This window comes from Panthera leo, chromosome A1 (assembly GCF_018350215.1).
Source record: "Panthera leo isolate Ple1 chromosome A1, P.leo_Ple1_pat1.1, whole genome shotgun sequence".
Taxonomy (NCBI): Eukaryota; Metazoa; Chordata; class Mammalia; order Carnivora; family Felidae; genus Panthera; species Panthera leo.
The window spans coordinates 151107237-151125901 of record NC_056679.1 but is presented as its reverse complement, the minus strand read 5'-3'; the positions used below and the strand labels follow the sequence as shown (position 1 = coordinate 151125901).

The 18665-nt window shown below is 37.1% G+C and overlaps 1 protein-coding gene across 20 annotated transcripts in view; it reads left to right on the top strand.

The window, feature by feature from the left end:
- The window catches only part of MEF2C (myocyte enhancer factor 2C), a 154582-nt gene extending 136156 nt beyond the window's left edge, over positions 1–18426 (top strand). For 19 of the 20 annotated variants that reach the window (XM_042943095.1, XM_042943092.1, XM_042943089.1 and 16 more), the window contains 4 exons: positions 8794–8966; positions 11434–11563; positions 12162–12297; positions 17855–18426. In XM_042943095.1, coding sequence (XP_042799029.1) covers positions 8794–8966; positions 11434–11563; positions 12162–12297; positions 17855–18176 — 761 coding nt within the window. In that variant the 3' untranslated portion in view covers positions 18177–18426. The remainder of the gene's footprint in view (positions 1–8793; positions 8967–11433; positions 11564–12161; positions 12298–17854) is intronic. The other variant, XM_042943118.1, reaches the window with a different exon arrangement.
- The last annotated feature ends 239 nt before the right edge of the window (positions 18427–18665 follow it).

Here is an 18665-nt window from a genome sequence, read left to right as displayed (position 1 = left end):
AGATATATTAATAAACCAAAGGCAGAATCAGAGTGCAGTGCAACATACTTCCCTTTGAACATTATCATCTTCTGATGTGTTTGTAGCAGTTGTGTAAATGTTAAAACCACAAGTAATTATTCTTTCTCTTCTGTCACATTCTCTCTAATTTGTACTGTCTCAATATTTTTGTTTATAAAAATGACTGAAAGAATGAGCGATTGTGTCAATAATGAAGACACCCCCTCATTTTTAGCAAAGAGACAGCCCCAAAATCTCAAGAAGTGAACAATTAAGTGAGTCATAAATCTATCATTCATTGTTAAGTGCAATTTTTTTAAGATAGCAAGGTTCAGTATCATTTTTATGGTGCAATTAAAAACTATCCCTTCAATAAATCAGTAGTCAAAGTAGAATGGTATTTTGAGTGCCTTTGTGCATTGAAAACATCAGGTTGTCAGATTCTTCCTTATTTGCAAATGGAGCTTTTATCCCGAGAAATACAAGGATGCGTTCTAAATCTGAAACATCTGGGTTTTGTAATAATGTAGTAGAATCAGCTTGTGTTCTGGATTCAAATAAAAACCGTCCCACTTACCGACAAGTCACGGAAGCTCCCTGAACCTCAGTTTCCTTATCTGTCAAAAATTGGGAAGATATTGTCTGACCCACATGACTGTTAGGACAAAGGAGAGAGTGGTTCTCCAAAACAAACCTGTTTTGTGACAACAGACTCTCAATCTTTGGAAAAACAACTCAGTGAGAAGTAAAATTTCTTTACTTCTGCCTCACAATCCAGAGCCTATTGTATGTGCTAAATGTTCAGTGCTCAGTATCTAGTTGGCCGATAGACTGTTAATTTCACAAAAGATACTAAACAATACACATCCAAGAGACATCAAGGACAAGTGGGGTAGATATGAAATCCGTGAAGGTCTGGTTCAGCATCAGGGTGACATGGTCAAGCAGAAGAGGCAAGCTCTTTTTAGAATGTCTACTGCCCTCTAACTGGTACAGCCAAGAATAGTCTTGGCTTTTGTGTATTCTTGGAGTATTTTTCTAAGAATACACCACAAAAGACACTGAGGTTTTACAGGAGTCTCTTCATAGTCTAACATTATGCATTATTATATTATTTCCCTAAGAAACCCTCAGATAGAGTGGAGACTTTATTTTATATTTAAAAATCTGTAATCAGGAGTCTTTACCAGGATAAGAATCAGAAAATTTGCTTTGCCCCTATTCCACAGGAGGCATATTGAAATTTTCATCATTCCCAGATTTCTGACCTCCAAATGTTTTGTGGTTGCCTTTTGCCTTAGAGCCATCCCATGAAAAAGATCTCCTTTTCCCTCAAAAAAAAAAAAAAAAAGTTTGTGATTCACAATAGCTGAATAACATAGTTTCTAGCACTTTTAACAGGGTTTCAGGCATTCAGGGCACAGTGAGTGTAAGACTGAAGTCTAGAAGGTCATAATATTTTTCTACTAAACTATTTTAAGTGTATAGCTTCCAGTAGAGCAGTGGGTTGTATGAGCAAGTTTACTGTATACAATTTAAGGTAATTGTATACAGTAGAAAGATGTATGTTTGAGATATAAAATAATGTCCTGATATTGGAAACTAACTTATCTTAAAACCTTTAAAAACTCAGATATAAAATTAATTGATTGTAGTGAGCATTATTATCTATGTGGCACCTTTAGTTTAACGAGACTGTATGCTGTAAATGTTTTTAAATTGTTCTAATGCAAACAAACAAACAAAAAACAAAAACCCAGGTTGATAAACAAAAACTTTTGCTGAAGTAAAAGCAGAAAATAAATATCAGAGGTTCAACTTAATGCTTTTCTATGGCGGTTTGCCCAAAATTCCAAGAAAACAAAAACAAAATCAAAGATACCATTAACAAATTACTAAACAAAGTCAATTTGATACACCTATGTATTAGAAATTATTTTCTAGGTAACAACTAATAACAGATACTATAAAATACTGAGCATTTCACTATCGTGTTAAGTGGTTCTGATGGAAGCTGGTCTCTTAAATTGACAGTAGGTACATAAATGTCTCTACCCCCCATTTCAGGGAGATTATTGACTAAAATATTACAAAATCTGCCTTTAAGAGCATATTTAATCATCCACTTGAAATAGCACACTGAAAGTTAAACAGTTGTTCTGGCATTTAGTGTTGCTAAACCCAATATTTCCTATTTGTAAATATTTATTTATCCAGGAGACCAGAAATGCGGTTCGGAACATCACCATTCTGTGCCTCTTTGTATAAGTTCAGCATTTTCTGAACCAGCAATGCCATTTATGACGGCCAAGTTGACCATGTTCCTGAAGTTCTCACATCACCTCTGGCTTAGGAAGACCCTGTAGGTCTCACCTCCCAGGTCTCAGACTTGACTTGTTTCCTCTCTTCCTTTGTATTCCTGTAATTATAGGGTGAGATTTGACACAGAAGGGTTTTCAAAATCCCAGAATGTGACCAATTCTCAGGGAACAGGGCTCTGCTGTGCTTCAGAGCATGGACTCTGGACATACTTCTGGTTCAGTCATGGCTCCACCAGTTAATAGCTGTTTGACATTGGGCAACTTGCTGGACCTCTCTGTTGTCATGTGTTCTCATTATGTAACACAGGGATACTATTAGTACCTGAGAGGGTTGTCACTGCAAGGATTAAAGGTGTTTTATATCCATGTAGAATAACAAACAATTATATAGCAGTTACTAGGTGCCTGGTACTATTCTGGGTCCTCAATGTGTATGCTTGATGTTGTTGATACTATTGGTAAATAATACTCTATAAAGTATTTAATATTGTTAATATTATTGCATGGTCATATTGGCACTGGCTGCCTCAGGCAAGTGTGTGAGAGTCTCTGATTCAGATTACTTTTATGCTTCTCTCACACTAATGGAATCATTACCTAGGGCTAAGAAAACTAAGGCTCAGTATGGTTGAAGGAATTCTAAATCCAGAACCTGGGTTTATCTACTTTATCCTCTTTTTGTCCTTGACTCCTGTCTGCCTTGCAGATCTTTCCAACTTGGCTGCCTTACTCCTCATGTGTTCTGTGGCAGATGAATCCTAACTAGCATCCCTATAGCAGTCTAATCTCTAATCTACCCCTTCCGTGGACACTATTTCCCTGTCACACAGTTAAGGATGTCACTTACCACTCGCAAACTAACTTTGTTCCTTCTCCATAGTATAAAGTTTAGTAAAAGTTTAGTGTAAAGTCTAGAGTATAAAGTTAACATGATCTGAGAGGTTTGTGTTAGTCAAGCCTACTTTTCCAGCTTCTGAAGGCTACATACTCTAAAACCACCAATATTGTGTCCTCATGGGAATGCTCATCTCTCTCCAATACAGTTGTGACTGGGAGATCTGTTATGCATTCTCTCTCTCCAGAAAGTCTCTCTCTGGACCGTCTAATAAAATTTTATTCACTCTTACTTACGACCCTTCCACCGTTTTTTCCTAGGATATCATGCAGTCCATCTTTTGGAGGAAAACTCTGTATGAGTAAATTATTGTTGAGAGTTATAGAGACAACCTATGGCAGTAAACATAAGCACTCATCAGTACAGAAGAAAAGATGCAGGGCCTCAGAGTTCCCTTTTTCATCAGGGAAAATTTCTACTTTATTTGAGTGTACCACTTGCGTTTAGCTAAGGTAATGTCCTGTGAAAGATTAACAGGTGCAACAAGTGAAGACACAGCTTTCAATTAACTCTCTATAAACAAATTTAGTAGTTGGGCACTTGCATGACTTCTTGACTTCAATATTACATGGTTGATGAACAGTTTGTCTCAATGGTGTCCTTAGTCATCAGTGTGCAATCATTACCTCAAATAAGAAATGTTCTCAAGTAGTGCATAGAGGAGACACCCTCGATATTTGAAATTAGCAAGTTACATATTACATTTTCAGTTCTCATGTCACATTCCCTCAGTAACTTAACTTTTAAGTGCCATTCCTGAATAATTCCTAATTTTTCCAGCATAGTCTGTGTATATGTTTTGCAGGCATCTGAAACACTTAAAGAACTAGTCTTCTGTGTGTATCACTGCCTCTAATTGCAGTAGTGTAGAAGGGAATGCATTCAAGGTGGGCTGCGTTGTCTGAAAGGCTGTCTGAACTCTCATGAAAGAGTTCAAATTCATTTAATATGAATTTGAATTCAATGGGAGAGCAAACACTGCTAGAGCAAAGACTCAGGCATATCCAGAGGACTGAGAGCTTGTCTGTGGACAGTGGAAATTAGGTGAGATAGAAGGGGTCAAATTATGCGTAGTTCTGAGAGTCAAGCAGGGCCCTGGCCCAACAGTGTTAAGTATGGACAGAAAAAGTAACATGATAGAAGCAGCACTTTAAAAACATTTTTAGAGAAAATCTTGAGACCGTACATCAGATTCATTATCACACATATGCACAAAAGTTGGCATACAGATTTACAGGAGCTTACAGTGTGAAGCTCATCTTAAGTCCCGGCGAAGAACCTTTCAACTGGAGACCAGGGACCCTGATCAAAGACTTAGTCAAATGGTTATGAAAGCCTTACCGAGGATGGTGGCAGTGGAGATGGAGAGAGGCGTTTCTCAAGAAAATTTAACAAGATTTGGTGTCTGATTGGGTAGGGAGCTGGGAGATGAAGCTAGTCAGACATGACAATTTGGGAGACTGAAAAAAAAGATTTTGCCATTGAAAAAAATTAGCCTCGGTCCATAAAGACTAGTTTCTGTTTTGTGCTTATTAGTTTTTCATGCTTGTATTTATAACTGAAAGTCCTGGGAGGAAAAAGAAAAGATTCATGTCTAAACATCCAAGTAAGAGAAAGTTTTAGAACTTTGGGCTCAAAGAGAGCTACATACTCAATTGAGCTCTGTGAGACAAGGCAAAATGTCCTCCTCACAACATCTTAAGCCAGGAATATGTTCTTTGAATTTACAACTTCTTAAAATAGGAGTCAATAAAAAAAAAAAAAAAGCAGCAAGTGTTTTCAAGTTAACTGGAGAGAAAAAAATTTTTTTCTCCTAACACCATATTTCAAGTTTTGTATATTTACACTAGTTTTAATATGCATGTTTAGAAACGTGTAACCAATTGAGGTAGATTCTGTTATCCTTCATACAAATTATATTGTGAATGCTTAACTTGTTTCATTTTATGTGAAACAATATTTTTAATCAAATCAAACTATAAAACGAACGGACTCTAAAGTCGGTCTGTTCTTCATTTTCTTATAATCTATAATCAGGAAATCCATTCACTCACGCTTTATAATTTTTGTGCTTTTAAAGTGGTCAGGAGAATGTGACATCTGCATACAGTCACATCTGAATTGATTGTTGTCCAGGCAGAAGGTAATTTTAAAACATGGCATGAGGAAAGGTTGCATCTGAATATTAGAACATTACCGAGAAATTAACTTGAGTAATTTGCCACCTCCCCGACCCCCGACTTTGAATGAGACCGTTCTCTTTGGTGAATTTATCTTAAGGGAGGACAACAGCCTCAACGCAGGCCACAGCGTTCTGAGCGAGGAGGCCCGTGGTTTCCAAGCCAGTTTAAATGCAGGCTCTTCTTAGCAGTAAACCACACGCATGTATTCATCATTGATTTTCAAATGATAGGTTTCTATATCGCTGGTTTAGGATCCACAGTCTTGCATTCCTGAATCTATATTATGCCAAAAGAATAACAACTTGGTGGCTGGAAACAGAAATGGTTATTATACGGCTCCAAAATGCTAGCTGGCACAATATGCTAAAAACAGCAGAAATTCACCGGTAAAAGGCAGAATTTATTTGTTCTTAAAAATAACTTTGTGCTCTAAAAATATGGATTTAAGAAGTGTCATCATGGTTCAAAATATTTTATATTCAAAATGTAAACACCTTAAAATATGTGACTAATCTTCTAAAATGGTATAATTTCCAAATAACAGGAAATATTCCAAGAGAAAAATAGAATGCTTTTCAAATCCATTTTTGAGGCATTTATTGGATGAAAAACTATAATATATGTTTACTTTTTTTTTTCCTGCTGCCCTAAGTCATTGTTTAAAAATGTGGGCAGAAAGATGTAGGCTTTGTTGGAATTTTTCAGAGTTTACTGTAGAAAAAAAATTTTTTTTTAATTTTCAAAAAAGAAACCTTTTCTCAGAGCCTCTGTGAAGCATTTCCATTTTCACACACTGGCCCAGTGTTTGTCATATCACAGGACAACACATTTCACAAAGCGGTTTTACTTCCTTTTAGCAAAATAACTCCTCCATGCAAACCAGTATTGGCATCTACCAAGCCAGGGTTTTAGTTTCTTCTGATCTATTCAAGCTTCATTGCACTGCTTAACTGACTTTTTCCCCCCTTCTTTTGAAATTACCCACCTAATTTTCCATTTAATTGTTTATTTAAACCAGATCTCACGCAGGCTTAACAGATAAGTGACATATGTATTGAGTGTATCAGACTGAACTTCAGCTGACAGGAAAGTGTAGTGCACATTTTGTCTTCGTTCTCTCAGTCTCTTTTTATCCAGTAGAATATCTTAATTAAAACTAGACCCTTAACATATTTGCAAGAATGATTCAATTAAGACACATTAAATATAAACTATTTTGTCAAGAATTTTTGTAAGTGAACATGTTCTTTGTATCTCTCCTAGTGAAATAAGGTAAATGTAGTTGTTTCATATGATAACTTTTGCCACCAAAAACTATCCAAATTAACTGGAAAAGAAAATTTTGGCTGTTGACATATTTAGCTGGCTATAGAGGATTTAGCTTCTTTCAATGAAGTTTTATTATACAAGTAATTTATATTCAAATTCAACCAACATTTCCTAAGCAACTTCTGTGTACTTGACACGTGTTTTGGAGGGGGTTCATTTATTTTTAATCCCCCCCCCCCAGTAACTTGGAGAATTTTACGGATGATCCGATTGACAGATTTAATCTTGTAGTTATTTGTTATATATTCAGCCTGTTTATTCATGCATAAAATGAGACAGGTAAATGAATGGGATATGAAGAACAAATGTGCTCTACACAGTATGCCTCAAATGTATTCTAATTCAAAAAATGTTTCCCTAAATATTTCCTGAAATACCCCTGTGCTTTGCCTTCCCAGTCCCTCATCACCTCTAGCTCACACCATCAGTGCCCCATACTCCCAGGCCTTTCTAATTACAGGATACGCCAGGGCCAGTAGATCTCTCTGTCCACTTAGAGGCCTTTGTTCTACTTCTACTTCTGCTCTGTGACCTTCACGGATCTGCATTGCCACCATTTACACCCAAGGTGTGTCGGGCTGGAATTCAAGATCTCCACGTCCCTCCAAGGTCTTCGACACTCCTCTCTTTTTAGGAGTTCCCTTCTAGCCAGATTGCTCACAGTGCCCCCCGACTCGTGCTCTGTAAATTCCCACCTCAGCCCTTTCCCACAGCCCAGTCACAAGCCCAGTGTGTCTTACTGTCTCTTCTCTTTTTTCAAGGCCCAAATCAGTTCCTGCCTCTTAGGTGAATCTTTATTGGATAATCTCTTCCCTCCTGGGAACTCAGTAACACTTAATCTGGATTACTCTGTGGGCATCTCTCCCTAGGCTGCCTTGTCTTGGTTTGTACGTCTCACACATGTGCATATTGGATTACCATAAAGGAATTGCAGGGCCTTTGAGGACTGGGGCCACGTCCTTGCCTCCTCATGGGGTAGCACACAGTATCATTCATCCTGGAGTAATAGACACTTGTGTTTTAGGATAATGATAATGATGACCAACCGTAACAGCGAGGTTTGATTGTCTCCTTTAAAGTGCTTCAGAAAACAAACATCTAGTTTTACAGCAAGGATTGTAGAGTCGGGTAGTGGGTTTCTCTTATTCCCCAATCAGAGGCCATGAATGAAGCCAACAGATGACATTCTGCCTCAGTTAATGTTGCCTCAACTCCTTCCGTAGCTCTTCCTGTCACGGAGCAGTATATTTTGAATGATGAGAAATGGCATCCTTCAGATATCCGTTTCTGTTAGTAGGGCATTGAGCATCAGAGATCTAAGAAAACCCCTTCAGTGTTCACATCATACGACTATCCCTGTGCCTTGGTGAATCAGTACTTTTGGAGGCATCAATCCTTCATTTCAGCTCCTAAGTAGGAGTCCTGCATTTTGAAATTCTGTGTGAATAGGAAAGCAAGCTGTCAGGGTCATACACGGAACTTGTGAGGAGAGCAAACCCGACATAAGAGGACCAGAGGGAGAAACCACTCAAAGAAAAGGGGAAGTCAACAGCAAACTGTGGAAGAGCCTACTGTCCCTGCATGTCCTCGAAATGATAGTCTTACTGGTATGCCCTCTCTTCACTTAAGGACACACAGACACACAAAATAAAACCCAAACCACTGAACTGAAAGAGTGAGTCACGCCAGCCCAGGCCTTTGCCAAGCTAGTCCATTAAAGTGCAGGGCAGATTCTGTGCTTTTCTTAGACCCTGAACGAAGACTGTCTGACTTTCTTCCCAAATTTTTTTAATGGAAAAAAAGTATATGCTGATTTCTGAGCAAGTTGGTATAGATTAGCTGTCTTCTCGTTAAACATTTTTAATCTTCCTTTAGAGAATGTTAAAAAAAAAAAAAAAAACTAACTGGGTTACCTTCACGTGGAGGCTAAGTTGGTCATCCCACAGACTATTTTATAAGTCATACCCTGTTAAACTTTTATTTTTCATCTCATATAGTGTATCCTGTAGAAACATTCTTGAGTCTAGATTTCTCCCTGAGTGCTTTCATTGTTTTGTGTTAACAGGGAACGGATATGGCAATCCCCGAAACTCACCAGGTCTGCTGGTCTCACCTGGTAACTTGAACAAGAATATGCAAGCAAAATCTCCTCCCCCCATGAATTTAGGGATGAATAACCGTAAACCAGATCTCCGAGTTCTTATTCCACCAGGCAGCAAGAATACGATGCCATCAGTGGTAATGCGAAACTACATTTTAAATAAATGTTGATAATGTTTTGTATATGTTTTGCTGTTTTTGTATTTGTCTAACATTTTGAATTACTTAAGTGCTCCTAGAAAATTAACATATCAATGCTATTGCTGGAGCCCTGTTTGTATTTAGCCATTATTTCTGGTAACTGGTTCGCATTTCCCTTTTCCATGTTAAAAAAAAAAAACAAAAACAAAAAACCAACATCCAATAAACTTCACTATAAAACTGGTGTTCTGAGGCAAAGAAACCATTTCCTTTTAAGCTCTCCAATTTATAATTAGAAAAAAAATCATTGCTTATTACTCTGCTTATGTTGCATACAATTTGACCAATGGTAGAATCAAACTCACAGAATAGGGAGTTTCATAACAGATTTTATAATGTTGATCTAGTTATGTCCTCAAGGTACTGACAACCAAAAATCTTTTCCATAATTTCTACATGAACATTCTCCTGTGAATTGGCCATTCTTTTCTTAGGTATATTGCAGTGATAATGCTTAATACATCATGTGCCTGTGCTCTGCCTCAATTCATATTTCCATATATGTGCTTCACGCAAATAGCTACCTCTCAAAAGCAAATTGTTTTAAAATCCTACGCATTATGAGAACAAAGGTTATATTTTACAACAACAAAAAAAGTTGACACTGTAAGAAAAAATTAAATAAGAAATAAATAAATAAGAAATATAAGCAACATCCCCGGACTCCATCATTTTTCTTTCTCCTGGGTCTGCAGGCTAAGATGAAGATAATGATTGTGGGGCCAAATTCAACAACAAAGAGACTTACATCAGTGTTCTCCAAATTAGCTTTGCTTAAGAGCGAGAACATTTAAAACCAAGATTCGGTAGACAAATTTAGACCATTCTGCAAACACATTTCTCTTTTTTTCCTTTCTGTGCTCTGTGGCAGGCTTCACGGTAAAACAGTCCTGCAAGCTGATTAGTTTATTATGGCACAGTGCAGATTAATTTTGAATATCATCCCCCCCAAAAAAATCACATAATACGCAACATTCCCTTCGGAAAGGACTGAGTCTAATAAATAAAACCTCCCATGGGGCCATAGCCAAGCAGTGTGGGCCATACGGGGCAGGCTGTCTCTATCAGCAGGTTTATTCCAAGTTCCTTAAAACTGATGTTCTCCCAGGAATCCTGTGAGTGGTCAGTACAGCCTCTCACTGGTGGCCAGGTGCAGGTCTCCCCCACCCCCGCCTCCAGCGCTCCATGAGTGGAGTCTCAAAATACAAGCTTTTTTTTTTTTTTTTTTTTTCAAAACGTGGTACTGAAATAATGAAGTTTGAGACACTGACCTGTGCAGAAAACTAGATAGATTGTCTTCACATTTGAGACAAGCTGCTCGTTAAGTGAAACAAAGAATGTCTTTGTAAGGAGTTATCTTTAGAGTCTGGGTTTTAAAATTGTTTAAACTGTTGTGTCTATCAGAAGATGCTTTGCCTTTTGTTGAAAAGGTTTTGCCCAGTTATAAATATTTACAGACACTAATTAATAAAACTCCTTCCCCATGCTCTCAGTCTGAGGATGTCGACCTGCTTTTGGTAAGTAGAAAGAGAACTTCCCTTAAATGATACATGTAAGGAGAAACCCAAGGTGACTTTTAGGTGGAGGGCTCTAGCAAAATGGGAAGATATCAGAAGTTACCATAATATGTCAACATTAATTCTGTTTTGGGGCCATTAATTTCAAGTACCACACACAGGTGAAAAGAATATCAGGGTATTTATTTTTCTGTCTCAACCTTTGTAAGTGAAGACCATGTTTTCAGTTTATTTTAGGACCTGATTTATAGTAAAATTCAAACGAAAATAATTTCCTTAGTTATTTAAACCATGAGGATACTTATTTTTCTAAGAATTAAAGTCTCATGATCTTTAAATGTATGTGAATCTTTAATCTTCTTGCTGTAAGTAGTTAAATACACATGTTAGCTGGTTTGCCATGTAGTTCTGAGGGAAGTTTAGAAGAATCTGAAAAAAGTGGTCAGAGCACCACCTGCTGGTCAGAGTATAGCATGAAATGTGCCCATCTGCTCTGCTGTATATAGAACTGAACATGAAAACCACCACGGTTGATTTTAATTTTTTTTAATTTGCATTTGAATAAAAACTGAAACAATGGAAGTACAGTATACATATTTCATCAGTTTTCAACATAGTCTGTTTTTACTCATAATAAAGCCTATGGTACTTGTTACTAGTTCAGTTGCCTAGGAGATACTGATGTAATGGGTTACTATGGCAACAACTGGTCTCTTGAAGGATTGTAAATGATAGGGTTGGCAGAGTTCATAGAGACACATGTTAAATGATTAATTTCAGGAGATTTGTACCAAGTTATCTCGTTATGTGCAAAACTAATACTGAAATCTAACATTTTTAACTTTTAAAAAATTCTATCAATAATGTCTCTTTATTTACTTTAAAAGAATCAAAGGATAAATAACTCCCAGTCTGCTCAGTCATTGGCTACCCCAGTGGTTTCCGTAGCAACTCCTACTTTACCAGGACAAGGGATGGGAGGATATCCATCAGCCATTTCAACAACATATGGTACCGGTGAGTAGCTTTGCCATGTTCAAATAGTACATTAAATACTTTTTATTAAAAAGCAAGATGAAAAAAGATACTACCTTTCAGTCTGTTAGGAAGCTTCAGGTAGTACCTGTGGCGTCCAGAGACTATACTGTTACCTATTTCTTGCTAAGACAAAATAAATATCCATATTTTTCTTTCTTAAGTGAAAGTTTTTATTAACCCAACCTGAATTCAATATAAAAGACCAATTTCAAGGAAAACGAGCCATTATTTCTTGATGTAATAGAAAGCTCACTTTCTTAGAATTGTTTAAAACAACATTTGTAGATCATCAAATATGTGTATGCTGTAATGCCGGATTGTACTTCTAATAAATTAAAATTTCAGGCGGTTGTCCTTCAAAGCTCTCGTGGAATACTTATTTTTCAGTATATGATATGTATCTCTTTTAAATCAAAATTGCTCCTGATGCTCTATCTCCTTCTCCCCCCCCCCAAAATGAGAGAATTTATAATGATCATTAAATAGCACTAATAGAATATTTTTAATTGGACATGTTTATTTACCATTTTATAATTTCCAAATTAAGTCTTTTCCCTTATTTTATTTGTTCATCTAGAGTACTCTCTGAGTAGTGCAGACCTGTCATCTCTGTCTGGGTTCAACACCGCCAGCGCCCTTCATCTTGGGTCAGTAACTGGCTGGCAACAGCAACACCTACATAACATGCCGCCATCCGCCCTCAGTCAGCTGGGGTAAGCAATATTATTTCTCTCATAAAACACTTTCAGAAGGCATTTTTAAGTGACAAATGGCAATCTCTAAACACTGCGCTCTAAGGTCCCATTAAAGGAGGTACAATCCTACTTTATCGAAATCGGAAAGTAATGATCAGATCGGTATCTTTCAAGCAGGTTTAATATTACTTGGCTTATTTTTTAAGAGGAGGGGAGCCCTGTGATAATGAGGTAAATTATTTCCCTATTGTTTTAGGCTATACTGGTTTCCACTTGGGTCAATGACAAAATTTCATTTAGTTAACTTTTCATGTAGCTCATGTGGGACATAAGAAGGCACTTAAAAGTTCTTAACATTTTTGAGATATTTGGGAATCCTTATCACTTAACGTAAACCATATAGTCATGCTAACGTTAACCTAGTGCTCACAGGATCTATTATTCTATTGATATACAGATTTCATATAGTTATAATAATGCATTCATAGTATGGCTGTATATTTGTAGACATTGTATAAATAAAAATGTATATGTATGTGTACATATATATATATATATATATATATATACTAATTACCTAAATTTGGGTATAAAAATAATTTCTGTTGTTTTCTGAAATCAGAATATGTGTATTTCTGCCCCCTTGTGGTAACTTTGAGAAATGTCTTTATCATAGAAATGACTCCTGTCATTTATCTGTAGAAATGTGCAAACCTTTAAAAAGCACTGACTTCATAATTCACACTTTGTGTCAAACAAATAGCTTTCTTAAGTTTAAAACATGAATCAAAGATCTGCCTTTCAGTTGACATAATAACTCCAAAACTGTAGTTCATCTTCAGAAGAAAAATACTAGGAAGATATAAAATATTGAAAGATAAATCTTTGTATTTTAGAAACATTCTGTGTGTCTACCTCACTTTTACTTTTCTGCTGAGCCATTTGGTTAGAAGATCTAGTTAGTTCTATACTTCTGTTTCTAAAGAGATAATGAGTCTAAAAACACTGATTACAATAAAAATCACTGATTGACATCACAACCGCATCTCTTACCCCTCGCTGCCCTCCTAGCTTTCATATGGAATCTATTTCACATAGATTAGTGCTCTAGTAATGGAGTCTTCCCCCATTCACTGCTTGTCTGTATCCTGCCCACTAACCACTATTGTTGAAAATCTAAACTTTCATGTAAACCATAAAATAAATTCACATGACATTGTTGCTGTGCTTTCTTAAAAGATTATTAGCTTTGAAGATATATTAAATATTGATATAGGGTTTCTCTTTTAAATTAAATATCGATAAAGGGTTTCTCTTTTTAGGACTTTTTAAGTTTTCTCAGAAATGTTAACTATGCAAGTAGACATTTATTGCAATAACTTTTTAAGGTAATTATCCCTAAGTACATCGTACCATCATGGCAATCTTAAAATACATACAGGTGGCAGTGCTCTGCTATGGCTAAGCAGTGAGTCCACTGTACGTGCTTCTTGACAAAAATCAGGGTAGTTGTTTACTTCTCACTTTTCACAAAAGTCATCCATTAGAGGACTGGATTTCCTTAGAAATTATCAATGTCAAGAGCCATAGTATTTGCTTTGAATGTGGCTTTCTTTTGTTATTAGTAACACCTGAAAATTTGCATTTTATATATAAAACACATTTATGTATTTTAACTATACCATAATTTTAAAAGTCCCTTTTTTTGCATGTGAAGAGTCTGATTCTCTGCTGCCCTTAATAAAGGCTTCAGTAAATGAGAAAGGAGAGGACTGGCCTAGAGAGGAACCGAATGGCAACAGCCAAGGATGAAGCATTTTGTTTAGTTCCGGTTTCTTTCAGCAACGGTTATCATGGTGCATAATTAGTCTATGAGTTTTTATTGTATTTAATCATTTCCCTTATCCCTCAGATAGAATACCCCCTTCAGCCCTTCTAATCTTGGCTGGCCCTCCTTCTTTCCTTCCTTCTTTCCTTCCTTCTTTCCTTCCTTCTTTCCTTCCTTCCTTCCTTCCTTTTTTCCTCTCTCTCTCTCTCTCTCTGTCTCTCTCTGTCATAACACATACACACACACAGGGTAGCTTTTTAAAAATGGGTCCCTTCAAATGGACTAGCCCATGTTTACACAACTAAATGTTAAACTGTTTTAAAAAAAAAACTCCCAAGTTGTAATATTTATATTAATAAATTATATGGGGTGCCTTAATTCCCTACAGTGTTAATTAATTTAAGAAATAAGTATCTTTTTAGGCTAAAGTAGCTTCATGCTCTTGTGTGGTGAGTTCACATTCCTTTGGACAGATAACAGTGTTCAAAGTAGATACAGCCTCCAGAGTGGCTTGGCTATTCCCAGCAGCCCAAGATGGTCACCACAATTCTTTCCCAAAATTAAGAGTATAAAAGGACTCTTCTGTTTTGTTGATGGAAATGCCTTTAACTCCAAAGCTGTACTTCTAACACTGTCTAGCATCTGATTTTATCTAACCAAGGCAGATAAATGGCATACATTGATTTGATGTAGGAAGCAGAGATGATTGGCCGAAGGAACTTGGCCCTCAAGGGTTAAGTGTCATTTGAATATGGAGATTTGAGAAAATGACCCTCAAATTTTTAAGTACTTTTCTCATATCACCTTTAAAAAGGAGCAACGTGTTTTCTGGAAACATTTCTTTACATCATCGTTGTTGATGTGGGTGTTTACAGACGACTTTTAAAAGGTTAGGTTAAATATAGTTTGATAGTTTAATTTCTGGGCGGAGGCAGTACAAAATTTGAACAAAACTATCCGGTTCTGTTTCACTTCTGAACAATTGTGGGGAAGGGTAGGTGTTTTCCCAGTTGGAAGGCATCTGTAATAGATGTAAACTTGCAGCAGGATTTGATATGGGCAACTTGCACATCAGGCTTCTGTCTCCCACCCACCTCTTTCTCACCCACACACATGGAGCATTTCACAATTATCTGGGCCTATAAAGATTTTGTTCTCAAGAACAAGCAGACCAACATGCTTGTATGTGAATCTAGCATGCGTACCACTAAGTGATTTTTTTAATGCATTTTCTTTCCAAGATAATACTTTGGTAACAGACACTAGCCAATTACATTTCATGCCATTTGGAATCCTATACCACAGTGTACTAAAGCTGAATCGAAGTTATCACGTACATTTCGTTACTGTGGGTTGAGTGTCCCCAGAACTACTCAAAATGCTTCATATATGCGTTCAGTGTCAAATGAAATGCCACCAAAAAGTAAACTTAGGGACTAGCCTATTTGTCTACGGAAGGCATAAACAATCAGTATTACATCTCTTATGGGGAAGGCCTGCAGCAGAACCCATCTGAGCCAGTTCACAATGGGAGATACAGTAAATAAGTAGGTAATGCAGCTTCCAAAAGCTGTGTTAAAGAAGCAGCATTTTGATTATACTATTTTTTGCTTAATTTTTCCAGATTAACTGCTTATACTAACTAGTCCAACTCACCGAATTTTTTTTTCTAATTGTCCATGTTTCTCTGCCTGTGAAGAAGCTATCTAAATGTCAGAGGGCAGTCAAAAGCATTTGTTGATATGCCACTTTGTTTTCAGACTCCTAATTGACATTCATTATTAAAGAGTTGTGTGACTCGTAGTAGAAGCATTTAATTAAATTTTAGTGAAATAGTCTTTCTTATCCAGAGCCAGGAAAATTCTTTCTTCCAGAAATCAAAAGATGATTTCCTCTGACATCAAAATGAATCACTAAGTAACTTTGAATCAAGATAAAATAGTCCACCGTTACAGATCCTTTTGAAATACAGGTGTCACCCCCCACTTTAATATCTTCTTGATTTGAAGATTATTTAATTAAAACTCTTAGAAAATTAATATGCAAATATCGACTGTAAAAGAAAACCTACGAATAAATAATGACAAGCATAAACAGATGATTGAAAATCATATACACTCAATGTTGGTAACTTCATGTAAATGCTAAGACTGTTTTAATTCTAACACATAAAAGCCAGAGAAAGAAAGGCTTACTAGGGAAACAAATAATTCTCCTTTATGTTATTCTCCACATTAGCTCATCTATTAATAAGAGAAGGAAAGTAGTTCTTTGCCAGTAGGTGGTGCTTTTGTATAAAACATCACTCAAAGATAAACTCATTTTGACTAATTTTATATCTCTATACATTTTGAGCCTGAATCGCATCTCCCAAAAAGCCGGCCCCAAGTTATTCCACTTTTTCCTCTGAAACATATACCCATTTTCTCCCTGCTTATAATGGCTTTTTAATGTCCTCTAATTCTCTCCATTTGAAAGTAACGTAATCACATACAGGAGTAGGTAGCCTGGCTTTCCTTTGTTTAGAATGGGCGTATCTGGATAGATTATTCTTTCCTGCAGCTCCTCCTCCTCACTAAAAAAGGTATCTGCACTCTCTTGACAACATGGGCAAGTAATGCCGACTCTAGCCATGAATGTCCGTGCAATCAGAATGTGAGAACAGTATGAGCATCTTAAAATTGATGTCAGCAATGTTCTTCTGGTTTATCCTGATCAAAGTCATTGTGATTGCTAATCTACACTAAGGGCTTAATGCTTTTCCCTCCAGAGTTTCAAGTATCTAAATTCTTCCACATTTTGGAAGATCTCCTGGAATAAATGAGGATTAAGGCATATAAACACGATAAAATCACACTAGATCCTTCTTTACAACAACCTTTCCTTAGACAAATCCAGATTCCTCAACTCATGCCAATTATAAATATGAGTGATACCCTACTAAGCACCCCAGCAGGGAGAGATTCGCAATGATAAAGTTGAAGTAGTTGTGGAAAATAGACAGCAGTTTCATCCCATGTAACTGACAAACAATGGAGAAAGTCATACTGTTGATCAGTTTTAGTAGGGTAGGAAGTCTCAGTGTTTTTAAGCCAATAAACTGTTCTGCAGATAACTTTCAACCTCCTTCCCCTCCTTCTCTCCCCTCTTCCAATCTTTTCACCAGATACAGTTATAATTACATTTACATCATTTACAGCTATAAATGTAGCATTTTGTGCATTTATTCATTTGAAATTTGAACTTTCTTCACTTTGTCTGAAGACTATACAACTTAACGTGCATGTGCTTATTACACAGAGGGAAACGTTTATATCTATAACTAGCTTTTACAGAACACACACATTAGTAAATCAAAGGCGTCTAATTCAAAGGCTAAACACTGTATCTTAAATCTTAGCTTATATTTTGGAAGTAGTCTAGGGAGAAATTCCATGGACACAGAAAATGCTTTTTCCAGCATGTCATGTTAAGCTTTCTGAGCCAGTCACCTGTATGTTTAGGGAGCCTGTCAGAGACTAGAGGTATGATTCATGAGGCCCAGACCAGTGAAATGCTGTAATTACTACCGTGCATCCTAAATGGCTCTGAGAAGGCAATGCCCCTAAGTGCTTCGAGCACGCTCTCCTCCCTCTGGGCATGCTCTGGTGTCTATGCGAGTCTTGAAGCTGATGTGTTATGTAATTGTGAGTTCCTGGGGGCTCCAGGCCTCCTCCATCTGTAACTGGGTTTCCTTTCCTCCTACAGAGCTTGCACTAGCACTCATTTATCTCAGAGTTCAAATCTCTCCCTGCCTTCTACTCAAAGCCTCAACATCAAGTCAGAACCTGTTTCTCCTCCTAGAGACCGTACCACCACCCCTTCGAGATACCCACAACACACGCGCCACGAGGCGGGGAGATCTCCTGTTGACAGCTTGAGCAGCTGTAGCAGTTCGTACGACGGGAGCGACCGAGAGGATCACCGGAATGAATTCCACTCCCCCATTGGACTCACCAGACCTTCGCCGGACGAAAGGGAAAGTCCCTCAGTCAAGCGCATGCGACTCTCGGAAGGATGGGCAACATGATCAGATTATTACTTAATAGTTTTTTTTTTTTTTCTTGCAGTGTGTGTGTGTGCTATACCTTAATGGGGAAGGGGGGTCGATATGCATTATATGTGCTGTGTGTGGAAAAAAAAAGTCAGGTACTCTGTTTTGTAAAAGTACTTTTAAATTGCCTCAGTGATACAGTATAAAGATAAACAGAAATGCTGAGATAAGCTTAGCACTTGAGTTGTACAACAGAACACTTGTACAAAATAGATTTTAAGGCTAACTTCTTTTCACTGTTGTGCTCCTTTGCAAAATGTATGTTACAATAGATAGTGTCATGTTGCAGGTTCAACGTTATTTACATGTAAATAGACAAAAGGAAACATTTGCCAAAAGCGGCAGATCTTTACTGAAAGAGAGAGCAGCTGTTATGCAACATATAGAAAAATGTATAGATGTTTTGGACAGACCCGGCAAAGGGTGGCCATTGGTAAATGTTAGGAACACACCAGGTCACCTAAC